This window comes from Vicugna pacos, chromosome 18 (genome assembly GCF_048564905.1).
Source record: "Vicugna pacos chromosome 18, VicPac4, whole genome shotgun sequence".
Classification (NCBI taxonomy): domain Eukaryota; kingdom Metazoa; phylum Chordata; class Mammalia; order Artiodactyla; family Camelidae; genus Vicugna; species Vicugna pacos.
In genome coordinates, this window is record NC_133004.1 from 44,283,633 (window position 1) to 44,302,823 (window position 19,191).

The 19,191-nt window shown below is 52.6% G+C and overlaps 1 protein-coding gene, 1 long non-coding RNA gene and 1 other non-coding gene across 6 annotated transcripts in view; all 3 read right to left on the reverse strand.

The window, feature by feature from the left end:
• Positions 1-4,410: 4,410 nt before the first annotated feature.
• LOC107034181 (uncharacterized) lies at positions 4,411-12,525 on the reverse strand. Of its 4 annotated transcripts, none has more exons than XR_012061346.1 (4): positions 12,142-12,525; positions 10,804-10,920; positions 10,157-10,423; positions 4,411-4,943 (listed from the first exon to the last, which is right to left on the reverse strand). XR_012061346.1 is itself a non-coding variant. In XM_072943392.1 (4 exons), the coding sequence occupies exons 2-4, from the start codon at positions 10,816-10,818 to the stop codon at positions 7,502-7,504; spliced, it is 1,059 nt and encodes a 352-aa protein (XP_072799493.1). In that variant the 5' UTR covers positions 10,819-10,920; positions 11,105-12,078; the 3' UTR covers positions 5,551-7,501. The 4 variants fall into 4 exon arrangements, 1 of the variants encoding a protein (XP_072799493.1); XR_012061345.1 differs by lacking the exon at positions 4,411-4,943 and adding an exon at positions 5,551-8,250; XR_001459714.3 differs by lacking the exon at positions 4,411-4,943 and adding an exon at positions 5,551-8,253.
• A 2,238-nt stretch (positions 12,526-14,763) lies between these two features.
• The window catches only part of LOC140687180 (uncharacterized), a 41,311-nt gene continuing 36,883 nt past the window's right edge, over positions 14,764-19,191 (reverse strand). Inside the window, exon 3 of the long non-coding RNA XR_012061350.1 lies at positions 14,764-15,057. This is a non-coding gene — a long non-coding RNA (uncharacterized lncRNA). The remainder of the gene's footprint in view (positions 15,058-19,191) is intronic.
• On the reverse strand, positions 16,529-16,655 carry LOC116280038 (small nucleolar RNA SNORA18). The gene has a single exon (XR_004189359.1). It is a non-coding gene; the product is annotated as a small nucleolar RNA SNORA18 (small nucleolar RNA).

The window sequence follows — 19,191 nt, forward strand, 5'->3', positions numbered from 1 at the left end:
AAACAAGTCGGCTAAGAGAGTCTTTAAGTTACTTGAGAGATTAACTCTTTCAGACATGATTTTGCCTCCCCCCTTTTATTGCTTATTGCCATAAAGAATAAGCAGCAAGCCGTTGAAGTTAAGGTGAGTCGGGGAGAGGGTCATCGCTCAGAGGTAGAGCGTGTGCTTGGCGTGCACAACGTCCTGGGTTCTACCCCAGCACGTCCATAAAATAAAGTGAAGTAAAAAAAATTAAAGCAAAAAGTGAATCACAGTATTGACTTCCTAGCTTTGAAATCCTCCCTAGCAAGTGTTTTCCTGCCAAGACAAGAGCAGTAAGTGCAGGTACCAAGGGCATTTAAAATAACCCAAGCATACAGTAATAACTAATTATAAGATTTTTTAAAAAAGAAGAAGAAATACAGGGCCCAAGATTTCCTAACCTCTCTCAAACGAAGAACTGAAAACTGATTTCCACTCAGATAAAGCCCCAGTTGACTGTGAACACAGAAAGGAGAACAGAATGTAGGCGACACTGCCTTGCATCACGCGGTGGGAAGGTTTACCGCCCAACCCTTCCAACCCTTTCAGCTACAGAATGTAAGTAGCCACTGAAGACCTGACACACTGAAGGATGGGGCGGGCGTGCTTGTCCTTTTGGGGCTGCCAGAAATGAGTCACCGTCTGAGTAAGAACAGGCAGGGTGTCCTGAGCGAGACCACTGTCAGAGGGCCTGGCTTCTGGTCACAGCCCTGATCTCAGGCAATGCCCCAGGATGGCGGTGGGGTTACGGGCTGGAGTGAGGAGGCAGGGCCACTAGCAGCCCCCTCACCCTAAGTCCATTCTGCTCCTTCTCCTCATCAACACAACTCCCACTTTTCCTGGGATGGCAATGAGCCCAGCTGAACAATGCCATTTCCCACCCTTCCGTGAAGCCAAGTGTGGCCCATGAGACATAACCAGGGTTAATGTGTTTACAGAAATCACAGGGCTTAAGATGACCCACTCACTCATCACTCAGACTTTCCTAATTTCAGCCCTGACAGCCCTGCAGCCTGGGAGGCTCCTCAGCCAGGGACAAACAGGGGTGGCTGGAAGAAGGTTCTTTGAAAGGGGCAGACGCAGCTGGCAAATGCCAGTCCCCGTCCACCGGTCCCCTCCTTCATGGGGTGTGAGCTCCATACTAGAGGGGACAATGGAGCAACAAACACGAAGACAAGGGCCACCAAGGTATCTGAACAGAAAGAACTTGACAGGAAGGCCTACCAGGTAAAACGCTGTTAGCTAGGCAACTCAAAGTGTAAACAGTGAACTCTCTCTTGGAGGCAGTGACTAAATGAAGTGGATAATTTGGTGGTGGTGGGCGCAGGAGGGGCAGGGAAGCAAAGAGGTTAGAATTATGGAAATTCAGGAACTTCATGGAGCTGAAACTCCAGCTCTTGAGTTTGGGCGGGCTGTGCTGCTGGTGGTTCTGAGGGGTCCCAGTAAGTGGTTTTTGTAAGCACTAGGAAAAGAGCAGACACGAAGCTGCTGCTACCCAAAGGAACGGAAGACGCAGGGCTAGAGAAGCTTTGCCAGAGTGGAGCTCACAGGAATAAGAAGCAGGAGGAGACCCAAAAGGGGAGAAACCCTTCCTTCCTTCCTCTTCAAGCCTTGCGGGCTTAGTCTAGCGCCACCTATTGGAAGATCCTGCGAGGGAGCCACTGTGCTGAACAGAAGCGTAGGGTGCAGGTCTCAGACGCAATGCCACAAAGAAAAGTATAGGATGGGTCTGGGGCCGAAAAGCCATAACTTAATAACTAGCACACTTTCCACAGTCACATCACTTTCCCTTTCCCCTGGAGGAAACCACGACCCCAACTTTCATGTTGTTTTCTTGCTTTTATCACAGATGCAGGCAACCCTGAATAGCATGGTTTGACTTTACCTGTTCTTAAACATTTTATGATTGGAATTATACTGCATCTGGTCTACCGTGTCTGGCGTCTGACATTCAAATTGTCTGGAGAGGCACCCATATTTTGCTGGCGGTGGTAGTTTGTTCATTTCCAGTGCTTTACAGTATTCCACTGGACGAATAGGCCACACTTTCTCCATTTGACTGTCGATGGGTGATTTTAGCAACGACTCTAACAACAGTTTCCGCACGCGTATCCTGGAGTACATGAGCGCGCGTTTCTGCAGGTGGTTCTCAAAGTGTGGTCCCCAGGTCAGCAGTGCAGCAGCATCACCTGGGAGGGAACCAGTTAGGCATGCAGACTCCTGGGTCCCACCCAAGACCAAGTGACTCAAATTCTGGCGGTGGGGGCCCTCCGGGAGATTCTGATGTCTGCTCGAGTTTGTTCTGTTCTAGGTTCTACATCCAGAAGTAGATGTGTGAGTCACAGCATGTGCAAAGGTCACATTTTCTAAATGACGTCAAATTATTTTCCAAAGTCACTGCACCAGTCTACACGCCCACCTGCAGTGTACTGGAGTTCCCACTGCTCCACGTCTTTGCCCTTGCTTGGCTTGGTCAGACTTCACAGCTTTTGCCGGTCTGGAAGGCAAGGGGGTATCTCATAGTTTTAACAGGTACTGGCATCATTTCCAATGAGGCTGAACACCTTTCTCAAATGCTTCTTGGCCCTCGGGTTGTCCCTTGTGGGAAGTGCCTGTCCCAGTCTTTTGCCTCTTTTCTCCCCCACTGGATTGTCTGCTTTTTTCTCATCAGCTTGAAGTTCTTTAGATATTTGGAAAACCGGTCTTTCTTGGTTATATTTGTTGCAGGTTATCGTCCACCACTCTGAGACCTGCCTTCTTGCTTCCATTTTCTCTCTTGTTGTACTTTGATGAACAACGTCTTGATTTTAATTTAGTCAAATTTATCACTATTTTCATTTAAGATGAATGTTTTTAATGACTTAACGAATCATTCCCTGCCCCAAAGACATGAAGACAGCTTCCTAGAACATCTTTTTAAATCTTTGTGGCTTTGCCTTTCCCGTTTCTTTAAGGCACCTGGGATTGACTTTTGCATACAGTGTGAGGTAGGGGTTCCATTTCTTTCTTTCTTTCTTCCCATGTGAATACTTCATTCTCTTAGCAACACTGGAAACTATGTCTTTCCCCCGCAGCATTGCGGTGCCACTTCTGTCATCAGTTAGGTGTTGGGGTGCACATGGACCTGTGCCCGCCCTCTCTGCTGTGTCACTGGCGTGTCTGTGCGCACTGGAATCAACGCCGTGCTGCACGGGGTGCCTGACTGCCTCCTCCTGCCACTCACGGCAGAAGGGGCCTCCTTCTCACAGGAGCTGGATGCCCTCAAGCCGAGCTTTCTCTTGGCCCAGTTTCATTACGGTCAAGGTGAGGTCACAGGACTGTCTGTAGTTTTGCTTTCTCATGTGTTTCCTGGGTGTTTCATGCCCTCTCTCCACACATCATCCATGCCTGCTGACATCCTCCCTTCCTCTGAGGCCCCCACCAGGCTGACAATGCTGACCACCTGCGGCCAGAAGCGACATCTTCCTGCTCAGACACCCTTGTAGGAAGGGTGACTGAGCTTGCTGGGGCCGCCGTAACAAAGTACCACAAACGGAGTGGCTTAAACCACAGAAACATACTGTCCTGCCGCTCTGGGTCCAGAAATCTGAGATCAAGGTGTCTGCGGGGCCATGCGCCCTCTGAGGGCCCTGGGGAAGGATCTGTACCAGGCCTCCCCCCAGCGCCCTCTTTATATAAGCACACCGGTCTTACTGGATTTGCCCCCACCCTGGTGTGATTTCATTTCAACTAATCACATCAACAACAGTCCTACTTCCAAAGGCCCCACTTGAGCTACCAGGGGCAGGGATTCAACACAGAATTCCGCAGGGACACAGCTCCACTCACGACAATAACCATATGACCGATCGCCTGAAACTCGAGTTTTCAATTCTGAGAGTAAACTAGGGCACTCACGACAGCCACACCAGGACCACAGGTACAAACCGTGAGGGCTCTGGGCTGCCCTGTAAAGGGGGAGGCCAGGGGACCCTATCGTGCAACCACTCAGCATCAGCACCGGCTCCCTTAGACGCCCTTGTCTGCAAAGAACAGAAAACCCAATGCAACGTGGCTTCAGCTTGGGGGGGATTTAGGAGCTTACACAGAACTCAGGAGAAAGGGCAGTCCTCGGATGATGGATGCGGGGACTCAGTGATGCCATCAAGGACTCAGTTCCTGTCCCCTTGTGGCTCCTTGTCCTTGATCTGTCAAATCCCATGAGTTCCAGGTGGCTGCAGGGGTCTTAGGGCCCCCTCCCCATCTTCCCAAACCAGGTGCTGGAGACCACTTTTGCTTCATGCATCTCCTTTTTAGGAACAAAGACACTTTTCTCAGGACCTCCCCACTCCAGCCCACTTCCTCTCACGTCTCCTTGGCCAAAGTTACACCACGTGCTCAAGTCCCAAGCACTTCCCAGCAAAAGGTTTATTAAGACCAACTGCATTTCTTAGCCCCATCATGATTCTGTCTCAGGAGCTGGGTCCCACCTCTCCTGAAGCTGATGGTAAGAAGGTGTCGGGGAAAAAGAGAGGCGTGGGGAGGGGCAGCTAGGCAGGCACTAAAACGCATCTGCTGCAAGAGGACCAGGAAGGGCGCTCTGGAGACCAGGAGCACACCAGGCACAGGCAGAGGAGGTGTCCATGGCCGGTGCGGGGGCGGAGACTAGGAACCACGGATCCTGAAGCTGCCATTCCCTCTAGCACATTCATTAAATGCGATGTCTGGGGACGCTGGCAGCAGTCCCCACGTCTCACGAGGCAGACAGTGTGACCACTGAGAAGGTCAAAGAGGCTCGCTGCTTGCTCTGGTCCGAGATCGCTTCGCACTGGTCTGCTCTGCCGCGCAGCACCACTGAAGAGGCCCAGCGAGGAAAGGCAATCATCACAACGTCTGTTGCCAGGCAACAAGCTGGCTCAGCAAGGATTAAGTAAGAGAATGATCTTCAATGGACCACAAAAGCCAATCGTCAGAAAAAGGCAGCACACAGGAGAGAAAGAATATTAGAAGGTTATCCCAGTTTCTGCTAAATTTCGTTGAAAAAGACCCCTACACACCACAGTGCAACATACATTCATCGCAGAGAATTAGGAAAATGTGCCTCAGAAGGAAGCTAATCAGGAGGAGGGTCCAGCTCAGTGGCAGAGCACATGCTTAGCATGCGTGAGGTCCTGGGTTCGACCCCCAGAACCGCCATTAAAATAATAATAGTAGAAAATAAACCTAGTTACCTCCCCCTCCCCCGATAAAAAAACAAACAAAAAAATAAGGAGATACCATTTAAAAACTACGGGGTAGGAGGAATATCTCTTTGTTGGTGGGACCTCGTGTTCAATTTGTGCTGCAAACCATAAAGCAAAACACAAAACCTTCCGATTATTAATGGCTTTTCTTTTTTTTTAACGATCAGCCATCGAGGGCCTGAGCCCTTCCTGGCGTAACCATGAGCGGATCGGCCGTACCCTCAATGTCCTACCTTCCCTGGTGTGACGAACCCTCAGGAAGCCCTGCAGCACCATTATCATCACCTCCCCTATTAGAGGGTCGTTTTAAAAAAATATCTTTTTTATTGAAGGATAGTCAGTTTACAACGTCGTGTCATTTTCTGGTGTACAGCACAAGGCTTCAGTCATACATGAACATACATATGTTTGTTTTCATGCGTTTTCACCGTAAGCTGCTCCAAGATATTGAATACAGTTCCCTGTGCTGTACAGTATAAACTTGTTTATCTATTTTATATACTCCAGTCAGTATCTGCAAATCTCGAACTCCCAATTTATCCCTTCCTCTTCAATTAGAGGGTCTCTTTTGTAATTAAAAAAAAAATCTCACAACAGCGATGCTCCCAGAGCACTTTTTACCAGTCACAATGTGCCCCCGCATTAGGTGATTACGGCTCACGCCAGCCTAGACCACCCACACACCCCCGAAGATGAATTCTAGTCGTTTGGCTCAGTTAACCTCTAAGGAAGGAGCAGCTGCAGCTGGTCGCAAACCGACGCATCCCTGTTCCTCAGGTTTCTTCACGAGAAGGGCGTCTACTCTCTTGAGTTGAGGCACTGCCTCGATCATGTGCCGTGGGGCTGTGTCCCCGTGTCCCCTGTGCGGCACCTGGGAAACCATCCCTGCCACCGTGCTCTCTTCTGTCACTCAAGGGGCCAAGTTCAGGGCAACAAGCGTGGGCTCTGGAGCAAGACAGACCTGGGCTTAAACCCCAGGTCTACGCGAAGTGGCCTGTCCTCAGACTGGACTGGGCTCGCCGCGGGTCCCCGGGAGCCTCGGTGTTCTCACCTGTCAGGTGGGAAAACAACCCCCACTGGGCAGAACCCGGGACTCAGCAGGGGCTCAGTGAAGGACAAGGACTGCCGACAGGAGGCCTCTGTGCTTAGCACCCAAGGCCTCGCTCCAGGTGAGACTAGACCACAGAGGGAAGATGCCTGCTGGGCAGGCCCAGGTCTGTACTCTGAGTCACGCCTCTGCCTGGCCAGCCACGGATGAAGCTTTTTCAGTGAACTGCTGCCTCTTTCTTCATCCAGTTTTCCAAGCGAATGCTCTGTGCTGGCTTGGATGGACTTCTGCCCGCAAACCTAAGTAGATGAAATGCCAGTGCTCTTTGAGCCAACATTTTCCCCTTTCCTTCAAAATTAAATTTTAATGAAAACAAACGTGTTTGCACTTGGAGGCGTAAACACCTAGGACTGTTACTCCTGCCTGATAAGGAGCCACGGCATCTGGATAAAAAGGCCATTTCTCTGCAGCAGGAAAAGCCAGACATGGGCCTAGAGATAAGATGCCTGGTCCCCGGGGAGACAGGACTTGCTGGGGAAAATGCCCGCCTGGTGTTCTGGCCTGTGCCTCCTGTTTAACAAGAGAAAGCAGACTTCCTATGGATAGACGGATGGATAACGCTGCATCGGTTACTGGTTAATGCAGAGCAGCAACGCCGGAAAAGAGCAGACAAAGGAGCTGGGATTTGAGGTTGCACCTTGGAGAAAGAGAGGAGGTGGGAGCTTTGGTTTTTTCCTTCCTATCCTCCTAGTATGTGTCTACTTTAAAAACAAATCATTTAATTGGGTCCTGTCGGTTTCTAAAATAAAACCAGGCAGGGTCTGCGTGCAGGCGGGACCCCTTGTTGGCCGCCCTGCCTCTGGTCCAGACCCCGCGCCAGGCAGCTCCCAGCTGTGTGAGTCTGGGAGGCCCAGGGCCTTCTCGTGCTCCGCTGGCAGCAGGGCTGGGGGACGCCCTTTGCTCTGGAAAGCTCTTCCTGCTTAGAAAGAGGTTTGCTTTACTCCCTTTTTGGTCTTGAAGCACCAAAGGGAGTGGTTAATAGGGAGTCACCTCGAGGTTTCAACAGAGTTGCAGCGTGGGCTCCAGGCTGCCGGGCCTTTGTTTGCAGAAAACGGGCTGGGGGTCCCATGTGGGCAGCTGCCCCCTTTCGTCTTGGCTGGGCCAGCCTCCCGGACAGATTTGGCCCTGCAGCCGGGCAGCGCAGGGTGCATCAGGCTCCCCTCTCGGCAGCCTGCCCATCAGCTGGGCACCGGGGGCCACAGAACGCTGGGGCCCAGAGGCCTGGTTCTCTCTTATGAAATCCCGCAGAGCAAAGCGCAAGGGCAGGGCCAGCGATGTGCAGACCCCCAGAAGCGGGGTGGAAGCAGGGCTCCTCCACCAAAGGAGCGTGGCCGCCAGGCTGGTGTGCCCGGGAGACAGGCGCAGACCTGGGGACGGGGACACAGCCATGAGCCAGGCTTGGCTGAGCCCTGGGCAGGCCAAGCGCGGCTCCTGTGACTGCACAGGAGCGAGGCGGGCTTGGGTAGTGAGAGGCAGGTGACGAGGCACAGCTAAACTGGAAGGAGAGCGAGCCAGTCTGCCAGGCCTGGAAACCATGCCCACACGGATCCCACGTCGGCTGGATGGTTCCTGGGGCTGCATTTGTCCCCGAGGTTGAATGGGGGGTAATCGGAAGGTTGTCCTGGGGGTTCCTTTCCCCAGGCCCTAAGCTCCGTCCTTTCATGCATCTGATGACTGCTGAGTGCCCATCAGGGTGGGAGCATCCGTGCAAATTCAAGCCAGGAGCGTGGCAGCATCCGTGGAGGCCGAGTTGGGCCCTGAGTGTGTCTGGGGCGCAGCGCAGAGGGGACATGATGACACAGCTAATGGCGATCTCATCGGAGCTCTGAAGTGTTAGACGACACGTTTTCAGAGGTGACAGAGCAGCGGTCAGTGAGGGGAGTGCCTTGGTCAGCTCAGCTGCTGTAACAAAGATACCACAGACAGGGCAGCTTAGGCAACAGACGTTTATTTGTCACAGTCTGGAGGCCGGGAAGCCCGAATTCAAGGTGCCGGCTGATCAGACATCTGGCATGGGCTGGCTTCCCGGTCTGCAGACAGCTGCCTTCCTGCGCTGTCCTCACGTGGCGGGGGTGGGGGATGCTCCTGTGTTTCTGTATACAAGGGCACCAATCTCATCCCTGAGGGCCCCACCCTCACAGCCTGCTGCTCGCAAAGGCCCCAACTCCTGATACAATCACACGGGGGACACACAGACGTGCAGTCCACAGCAGGGGGGAAGGCCGCCTGGCGTGAGACCTGGCCACGTGCCTCGTAAGCCATGTGAACTCGTGCAACTGACAGGGCCTCTCTCTACTTCAGTGTCCTTGTCTGCAAAGTGGGGGGTGATTATGGCTGAACGGCACCCCCTCCAAATTCATCTGTGGATGCCTGAACCACTGGTCCCTCGGAGTGTGACCCTATTTGGAGATGCGGCCTTTACAGAGGTGAGTAAGGTAAAGTGAAGTCACAACACAGACCCTGATCCCATGCGACAGGTGTCCTTATGAGAAGAGGTGGTCAGGACACAGACACGCACAGAGGGACGACTGTGTGGGGACACGGGGAGAAGATGGCCGTCTACTGGCCAAGGAGAGAGGCCCCAGGAAACCAACATTGATCTCAACCTTCCAGACCCCAGGACGGGGAGAAGACAAGTGTTTGTTGTTCCAGCCACCCTGCCTGAGATATTTTCTGTGGCCCCTGAGCTGCGGCAGGTGAGGACAGCACCCTCCTCCCAGGGCAAGTTCTGCAGATTAAGTGACAGAAGAGCCACAGAGCAATGGCGGGTCCCACGCAGGGAGCCTCAAAGGGCTTCAGCCGTGAAAACACAGTAGCTGCTGTGCCACACGTGTGGCCCCAGCCCAGTGGAGCTGCAGACACAGGACCCAACGCCTCCTGTCCCTGTCCCCAGCCCCCCTGGTGTACGGACCTGGCTAATGGCTTCACATGGCCGACCAATCAGGATGCAGGTCCAGCCCATCAGGTGTCTGAACACCCAACTCAAGATGGCCTGAACATGTCAGCCCACACACCCGGGACCTGGATGCAGGTGGAATTTCGGTGTGGCTTGACGCAGAGCTCTGGCTGCCTGCGCTGATGATGAGGCCGGCTCTGGCCTCCTCCCGTGGAGGCCGGAAGCCCAGCAGTTGCATCACCCCAGGCCGCCCACGGCTCACCCTCAGCCACGGCATCGGAGAGAGAGGCCATCTCTTCTCATGGTGGCCTCTCAGAAGACAATGAACCCTTCTCTATAAGCTCCGTGCTTCTTTGAATTCGGTCTTTCCTGAACGGCTCAGGGAATGGCAGACGGGCACTGACTTTGACTCCTGAATCATTCACTGGGGCGGTCACCCCGCGTGGTGGAGACTCACCCAGGCCCACCCCCCTACCCCTTGACAGCTCTGGAACCAGTGAGGGCCACCTGCCACGGCCCACTGAAAGAGGCTGTCCCACCAAATCCTAACACTGCCCCATGAGGCAGGGACCACTGACCTCTCTGTTTTAAAGGCAAGGAAACAGAGGCTGGCAGACACAGGCAGGCAGGAAGCACTGGGGCTGAAAGGAAACGCCAGGTGCTGAACCTAGCCCTCAGCCTCGCACCCACTCCGCAGCGCAGCCAGGCCACGGGCGGGACGGCGAGGCCGCCGGAGGCAAGCAGAGTGGCCCCAGCGCGGCGCCCGGCTGCTCCCGCTCCTTTTGCTGTCTTTGCGTTCCGACCCCCACGGCCGTCAAAAACTGAGATGCGTAACACGTGTAGAGAAACGGCGCTAGGCTGCAGAACAAACGAGCACACACCCAGCAGCTTAGAGCAACACACACTCACTGCCTCGGGGTCTGCAGGGCAGGGGTCCGGGCGCGGCTCAGCGGGTCCTCTGCTCAGGGTCCCGCGTGGCCGCAGTCGAGGTGTCGGCCTGGTTTCTCCTGGGCTGCTGGTTGCCCTCAGGTCCCAGAGGCCTCCGCAGTCCCGGGCCAAGCTCCCCTCTCCAGCGGCTTTCACAACGTGGCTGTTCCCTCCTGCGAGGCCAGCGGGAGAGTCTCTGTCTCCAGCCATCATGGGATCCTGGAAGTGACGGGTGGGATGTCCATCGCCCTTTAAAAGGGAGAGGATGACATCATATCCCTTTCACCAAATTCTATTGGTTAGAAGCACATCACAGGCCCCACCCACACTCAAGGGAGATGATGATACAGGGGTTCTCTGCCTCGTTGGGGGTCACCTTTGAGTATCTGTCTAAGTGTAACCCAGGTTTAGAAAGGGAACACTGTCTACCCTCCCAGGAGCCTCGCTTCCCCACCCCCAGGTCCACTCAGAGGTGAGACCAGCATGGAGTTGTGTGCTTGGTAACACAGACGTTACCAAAATTTAAATTACATAAACTTACAGTAAAATCAGTTCTATTAAAAACACACTCTCAAAACTCACTACTTCCTAATTACTTTACCACGACCTGTGCTTTCGAGGTTACTTACGTCTGTTGTACCCATAGGGTGGGAATGCTGTTCCCAACTCTGCACTCAAGACATTTCACATTGCTTCAGATGCCCAAGGTCGGCAGTTTGAAACTGGCCATCAGAGCAATAGTCACACTGTGGAAAATGAAAATGCTACAATTTGGAGCTTGAGGGCCAAACCTGGCCCTTGCTCAAGCTAAGAATGGCTATTACATTTTTAACGGTTTGTAAAAAATAAAACAAAATGAAGAATATGTGCCAGAGACCATTTGTGTCCGGCAAATATGTATCTGGCTCTTTGTAGAAAACATTTACCAACCTCTAGTGTAGACTTAAGAAAGTAATGGAGTAGGGGTGGGTATAGTTCAGTGTAGAGTGTGTGCTTAGCATGCATGAGGTCCCAGGTTCAATCACCAGTACTTCCATTAAAAAAAAACAGAGCTAAAACAAAACAAAAAAATTAAAGTGAATGGTGAACTTAAAAAAAAAGTAACAGAAAAAATTCGCAATGGCTAAACTTAACATTGTGTCCAATCTTTAACCATTACATTCTGCCACAAAATATTTGTTCAGTGTTGGAAAATGATCCAGTACAGCGAAGAAGTAGCTTATATCACTGATGAATGAAGATCTGTAACTTTCTGGTTCATTTCTTACTCATTAACGGAACATCAACCAATGTTCATACTACATTATACTTAATGACAATAAATTTATCGAGAAAACAACTCAGTGGGTTGGGAAGCAACTCAATTTGATAGATTATGATTGAATTTTAACCAGAGGTTGGCTCTGGATACAAGATTTCAGCAGAAAGAATCAACAGCATTCTCAATATCTGAGGACATCTGAGAATCAACTGGGTCCAGGGGCTTTATGAGAAAGAGTGTTATGTGTTTTACTGTTTTCTGTAGGCGGTGCCGCACGAGCTTTACACTAGCAAAATGTGTAATAAATTCATGTGTGTATACATGCTCTCCTCCTCCAGCCAGCTGTTAAACAGACTATCACTCTGCCCTTAGGTAAGTCCTCCCTGACTTGCTTTACAATTCAGACACTTAGGTTTCCCCTTCCCTAAGTGTGACCCATCTACCTCAGGGCCTGCGGCACTGTCTGGCACATAGTAGGTATTTAAAAAATACTGACGTGGATAAACTTCTGAGAAACACTAATTTCACAAGCAATCAGTGATGGCAATGCAACTGTGAGCTTTTAGAATGAAATGGCAGAAAAAGGGTCTGTCTGCTTTTTAATCTCTGTAAGCCCCCCGCAAACCCTTTCAGACTTAACGGAATAAAGTCAAATGACCCCCCCCCCCGCAAATAAAAAAAAAAAAGCAACAACTGTAATAACTACCATAGACTCAGTGCTTCGCATGGGCCCAACAGTGTTTTAGAGCAGGTGATACAATAAGAAACCGGAAGCCACACTCCCTGAATATTCTAGTAATGCGTTAATTCACCCTCCGGCCACTGGCGCGCTGAACAGGCACTGAGCGTCTAACGCCGCGCGGCCTTCCGGGAACCCAGTCTCAGGCCCGGGAGGGGGCAGCCGGCTGCAGAACCCCACCCCCGACCGGACCCCGCCGAGCCGCTCAGCGCGCATCAGGGCCCGGGGGCGGGGCTGGGCCCGGAGCCCCCGCCAGCCCGGCCGCGGGCCGCCCCGCCCTCCCGGGACCCCGGGCGCGCGGACGCGCCGCCGTCACCGGGACGCAACCGACCCACGCCCGGCTCCCGCGCAGACCGGATGGCGCGTCGTGACGCGTTGTGCGCAGGCGCGACGTGCAGCGCGGCGCGCCTGGGCCGCCGCTAGGGGGAGCGGGGGAGCCCCGGCCGGCGCGGTGGGGGAGGGGAGGCCGGGCGCCGGGACCCGACCACGTGCGCACCACGTGGCGCCCCCGGCAGCCCCCGACCGCGGTAGGGCCGCCGGACCGGCCACGCCGCGCAGTCTAGCCCGCCAGAGGCGCAGGGCTGGGTCTCCCCGCCGGAGCCCCCGTTGACCCCTGACCTCCGACCCCCCCACCCTTAGGGTTACCCCCTTGCCGGTAGCCGCGGTGTGTTTATAAACAGAACTCCCGGCGGAGCCGAAAACCCGGATAGCGGATTAACACTCCGAGGAACGGAGCCTTCCGTGTCGTGCGCCTTTTGCGCATGCGCCCTGCGGCAAGCCTCGCGGGCCTCCTCCTGCGCTTGCGCGCTGGCGGCAGGGCGGCCGGTGCACCGGGCGGGGTCGTGCGGCTGGGAAGGGCGGCTGCGGCCCTGCCCCCGGCCCTTCCCGGCCCTATCCCCGCCCTTCCGGGCTATGTGACCCCGGCAGGCCGCCTGGCTGCTCTGAGCCGGGGCTTCGCCTGCACAGTGGGGCACACATGGGTGGTCGTGCAGGTGAAATACTGACCTTCCCTGGACGGTGCCCTCGGCCCGTAGTGCCCCCCTGGGCAGTGTCCAGCTGGCGCTAGAGAGAGCCCTTAAGCCCTGCAGCCCCCGCGCTGCTGAGTGGGGGAGCAGCGCGTGGTACTCAGGCGCAGTCGGGTACTATTCAGCCTTGAAAGGCCACAGAGTAAGTGCTGCTCTGTATAGTTTCCCGCAGTATAACATGTGCAGCTTATATGGCACGGGTGGGCCTGAAAGTCACTGCTCGAGTGACATAATCCGGACACGAATGACACCTCCTTTGCGACCCCACTTGCAGAGGTCCCTGGAATGGGCGGATTCAGAGAGACACAAAGTGGAAGGGTGGTCATCAGGGCCGGGGGAGGGGCGTGGGCAGTTCTGATGGGGACAGAGTCTCAGTTCTGGAAGATGCAAAAGTTCTGGAGATGGATGGTGGCGGCAACCGCACAACGGGAACGTGCTTGACGCCCCTGAACTGCGCACTTAGAAGTGGTTAAAGCGGCAAATTGTATGTGATGTGTATTTTACCACAATCCACGCCTCCCTACATCAGATGACAGTTTTGCCTGAAAATATCCTTCCTGTGTTTTAGAAGGCCTGGACTTCTCCCACCCTGCCTGAGTCATCCTGAACCCTGGCAGCCTCAGCCAGGTGCTCTTCTCACCCGGAACACACCGTCCTCATCATTTCTCCTTGCTGTTCTCTGTCAGAAATGCCTGTCCCTCTCATCTTTTCATGGCTTCCCAGGCTTCCCTTATGCCAGGTGTTACACACAGAGCAGGGGATACACAGGCGATCAAAGCAGGCAAGGGCTTTCCTCCCACAGACCTTGTATTCTGGCAGAAGACAGAGTCAATAAACAAACAGAAAGGTATCAGATGGTGGTTAAGTGTGGTAAGAACCCCGCAGCAGTGTGATGGCTGGGGTGGGAGGTCTGGTCCAGTCAGACGCTCTCAGGGCCGCCCTGAGGGCTGGTTGAGCTGAGACCCTACAAGATAGGGGACCCCCGTGGGAGACGCAGAGGGCGGCGGAGAGGAGTTTCCTGGGAGAGGTAGGAGAGCTAGTGGGAAGCCCGCCAAGGCCAGGGTCATTCCAGTGTGTTCCAGGGACAGGAAAAAGACCAGGTGGCAGGAGCAGGTGAGCAAGGGAGAGGTTTAAGTGAAGTAGGTCAGACAGAGAAAGACAAGCATTGCATGATATCACTTATATGTGGAATCTAAAAAACACAAATGAACTTAGTTACAAAACAGAAAGGCTCACAGATAAAAAACAAACTTACGATTACCAAAGGGGAGGGTGGGGGACACATTAGGAGTCTAGGATTAATATATACACAGTACTATATACAAAATAAACAACAAGGTCTTACTATATAGCACAGGGAACTATATCCAATAGCTTGTAATAATCTTTTATGAAAAAGACTAAGAAAAAGAATATAAATGTATAACTGAGTCACTTTGCTTTATGCCAGAAACTAATACAACATTGAAAATCAACTATACTTCGATTTAAAAAAAAGAATTGAGGGCAGGGAGACAGGTGCTCCTATTACTAAAACCATGGAACAAATGACCCTCAGACTTACTAGCATAAAGCCTCCATTTTATTTGGCTCACAATTTGATAGGTCAGGGGTTCGTCTATGGCTCAGCCAGGCATTTCTTGTGGAGAGTCTCATGCAGTTACCATGAAATGTGCTGGGGTGCGGCAGCTGAAGGCCAGATGGGACCAGACTCCCAGGTTGGCTGGCAGGTAGGAGATGCTGGCAGTCAGCCGGGAGCTCAGATTGGGGGCTGTCCTCAGAGCACCCACCTGCGGCTTCCTCAGCAGGTTGTTCCTGGGGAAGGGGGACTTCTCGCAAAGCAAGGTTCCCAGGTGAGCTAGGTGAAGAGGACATGGCCTTTTAAGACATCCTAGAAAGTCACATCTTCTCACTTTTGTCATACTTTGTCAGTTGGAGCAATCAGAGACCTGCCCAGATTCAAGGAGAAGGGATGGAGGACCCCACCCCTCCCAAACGAGAAGAGTGGTAAAGATTTTTGGAGCCACATGCTTCGCGGTGAAGTGACTTGCCCAGGGTTACGGGGCAGAGCAGGGTGGGACCAAGTGGATCCAGCCCCGTGGCCCACATCTTTCTTACCCCTCTCTCTGCTCCCGCCACGTGGAAGGGAGGCTTCAGGGTTAGAGTCTCAAGACCCAGTTCTGGCTCAGACATCTTCTCAGAGAGGCCTTTGGGAACAATGCCTTCTTGGACTAGCACTCGGCCCTCTGGTTCAGGACCCTGTTTTAGTGCCTGCAGCCTTATCACAGTGTCAGGTAATGGTGTATTGTCAGTCTTGCCCACACCCGAGAGCATCCTTTGTTTTGTTCACAGCTGCCTTTGCAGCATCCAGCTGGGTCTCATCTGCAGGAAGCAATGAGGAACCCCACGGGAGGGGCCTTTGGGTTTAACACAGGGCTGGTTCAGCAGGTCACCGTGTTCCCATCTGCCACTTGCCGAGTGCCTGCGACACGCCAAACACATTGTAGACATTCACGTCGTCCTCCCAGCAAGCCACAGGCCCATTTTACAGAATGGGAAGTAGAGGCTCCAGAAGGGAGAACCAGGATTCAAGCTGTGGACAGGATTGTTTCCCCCCTGATGACAGCCCTCTCCCCCGTCCCCCAAACATGTCAAAGATGAAAGAGGAAGTAAGTGAGAGGTGAGTGTGGGGTCCCATGGGGATGACTGTGACGAGTCCTTATTAAAACATGGTGCTTGTTAGCATCACATCTCATCTCTGAAAGGACAGGTGGGGACAGGTTGGCCACACCCTTTGGAGGCATCACCTTCCTCAGTGTCACCCATGGTGGATTTTATTTTATTTTATTTTTAAGTGTAAAGGTTTTTTTTTTTTCAATTGTGTAGCATAGGCAACATTATTTAAGTCAGTCAGTTTTTAAGATTTTCACATGTTCTGACTCCTTCTGCTGCCCCTCACCTTAGTTCCTCCAGTGTCAGTTGTCATCTTCAAGAAGATTTTTTGCTCAATCAACAGTTGTCATGTCAATCAGTCCATAGTTCTTTTAGTTGGCCTTCTTGGAACTCCAGTGGAACGTGGACACTTCACAAACTCTTCATCTGTAATCTCTGGGATCCAGTTTCCTCGAGCAGTTCACTTGAGGACTATCATCTGGGGTCAGGGAAGGTGGGTCTGCCTGGTTCTGGGTTTCAGAAGCCCTCTAAACATGCATTAAGTTCAAATCGGATTTACTCCCAAGCTTATCACAGCCCAGAACAGCATTGATCATTGGAACATGCCAATACCTAAGACTGAAAAGTCTGTTAGGTTTTCATAGCTTCTTTTGCAGCTCTGTCTTGTAGCCCCCACAGATCTAACATGCAGCTCTGCAGGGGAAGGAAGCCACGTGGTTACCCTGGGAGGTGCTTCCAACGATGTCGCTGTACAGAGAAAGCCCCACCGGGAGAGACCTCGGCCCCACTGCGGATTTCAGAATGAAGACCTCTGGGGAGTAAAACTGCAGGGTGCCCACAGGTGGTCCCTCCCCGCTGCCCTGCAGGATGGAGAGGCCCACCTGGGCCCGTGGCTCTCGAGGGTCCAACAGAAAAAAAAAACCCCATCTCCCTCCCACACGCGACCGACCCCGGTGGCAGCGCGGAGCCCCAGATGCTGCCGGAACCTTGTAAGCCACGCGGGGGCCACCGTGTACATAGGGGATCACAGACTCGGAGGCAGCGCTCCTGCCGCCGCAGGAGCGATCAGACTGTTAATGCCGCTGGTGACACTAGCTGATAGCAAGGGGAGACACCTTCACTGAAGCATCTGTTTTTAAAAACATAGCTTTCCTTCCCCCACGAAACTGTAATTTGTTCAGAATTTTTAAATCTTATTTTTGGCTCAGGGTCCTCTGGCTCTTCCTTACTCTCCCACATTTGGAGAAAATCCATCAACTCTTTCAATGTCAAGATACAGCAGAGTGTGTGCTTAGCATGCATGAGGTCCTGGGTTCAATCGCCAGTACCTCCGTTAAATAGAAATAATAATAAATAAATAAATAAATAAATAAATAAATAAATAAATAAATAAATAAATACCTAATTACCTTCCAAACAAACAAACACAGTTTAAATTTTTTTAAAAGATATAGATCTATTCCTGGAATATTATCCTTTCTTCTTCCTCTCCCCCCCGGTTTTAGACGTAGTAGAAGTCCATCACACACAGACACACATGCGCGCCCACCCCAAGCACAGCGCCACGCGCCAGCCCAGGTGCCTGTGCTCTGCACGGGCGCTGCTGACGACCTCGCGGTCGTTAAGCGGGGTTCGCAACTGGACACGTGAGGACACACGACAGGTTTGGAATTTGAACATCTAATGACATTTGGAGAAGAGGTGACGACATTCAAAATGAAGCCTGAGGACCACTCTTGGTCTGTCCAGTGTTTCCTGGTCTGTGACGAGAAAGTACAGAAATTGGAAATAAGCATTTAGAAACTTCTTTACTAATCTGACATTTTAATGACATCCAAGAGTGGCTCCTGTTGCCCGTGGTGTCATCTATTTCACAGAACACGTTGGGAGAAAGACCGAAGGCCTGGCCTTTAGTGCATGTGGTTTGTGAGGGATTTGGAATGAAGAACTCACCTAAAATTCCCTGCACAGAACGTGAGCTCCACCTAGAAACCCAAGACAGTCAGCTGGGAAGCTGCCATAGGAAGGGCGACGACACAGCGAATATTTAAAAAAAAAATCAACAGCTGCTCTGCACACAAATAACACCTCCTCAGGAAACAGAAGACCCTTCCGTAACAGAAGCTAAAGTGAAAATAGCCAGGCACAAACTGAAAAACGGGCAGAATCTTTATGATTTTGCTCCCTTTCAGAACTGGAAGACATAAGGAAGCTTCCTGAAAAAATGGAAGTGTTCCGCCTGGTTAAGAAGGACCCTGACCACTTGGCAACAGTCCGAAAGGGCAGCCAAGAAAGCCACGGAGTGGTTCCAGAAACTCACGGCTTCTCGTGACACAGGAGAGCACGCCTGTCTCTCTTTGCCTCTCCTGGACGTTTCACTAAGACGGACCCTCGCTGTTGTTCTTTCCCGTCTGGCTCCTGTAACTTAGCTGATCGTGTTGTCAGAGTTCCTCCACGTTGTGGCATGCATCATACCCCGGTCCTTTTTAAAGGCTGAGTAATTCCGTAATCAAATGTGGACAGACCTCATTTGATTTATCCGTTCATCGGCTGAGGGACACGTGGGTTGTGTCTCCCTTTTGGCTGCTGTGCGTTCCCATTTTCGATTCTTCTGAGAATGCACGCGGGAGTGGCACTGCCAGGTCACACGGTAGCTCCCCGTAACTTCTCCGGGAGCCGTCAGACCGTCTCGGCCCTGCGACGGCGGCGCGCCCTCACGCGCCCTGGTCGGGCCGCGCTCACAGTGACGCCCATCCTAGCGGGCGGGACGCGGCGCCTCACTGTGGTTTTCTCCTGAATCCCTCTGCTGCTGAGTGAGGCTGAGCGCCTGTTCCTGTGTTTGTTGGCTATTTGTATATCTTCCCTGGAGAAAACACTCCAAGAGCTATTGAGAAAAATCTCGGCAAATTTTAATAAAGTATCGATAAAGTATTCTAACAGAAAGCAAAGCTCTTGGACTTTGCTTTACATGAGAATCATCTGGGAGCTTCAAAAATCCCTGGCGTGCAGGCTGCAGCCCATGCAGATTAAATCGGGGTCTTGAAAGATCCCCACATCTGTAATTTTTTAAAAACCGATTTCAAGGTGCAGCTGGGCTTGAGGACCAGGGTTCCAGGGCAGCGCAGCCCCGTCTTCACCACAGCGATGACTCACTGTGGACCTGGTCCGCTTGCAGACTCTGACCCAGGAAGTCTGGGGCGGGCCTCAGACGCCACGTGTTTAACAAGCTCCCAGGTGATGCTGATGCTGCGCAGAGGACAGCATCCTGAGCAGCGAACACTCCTCTGGGCGATGCTCATGTCGAGGCTGCTGGTCCCTG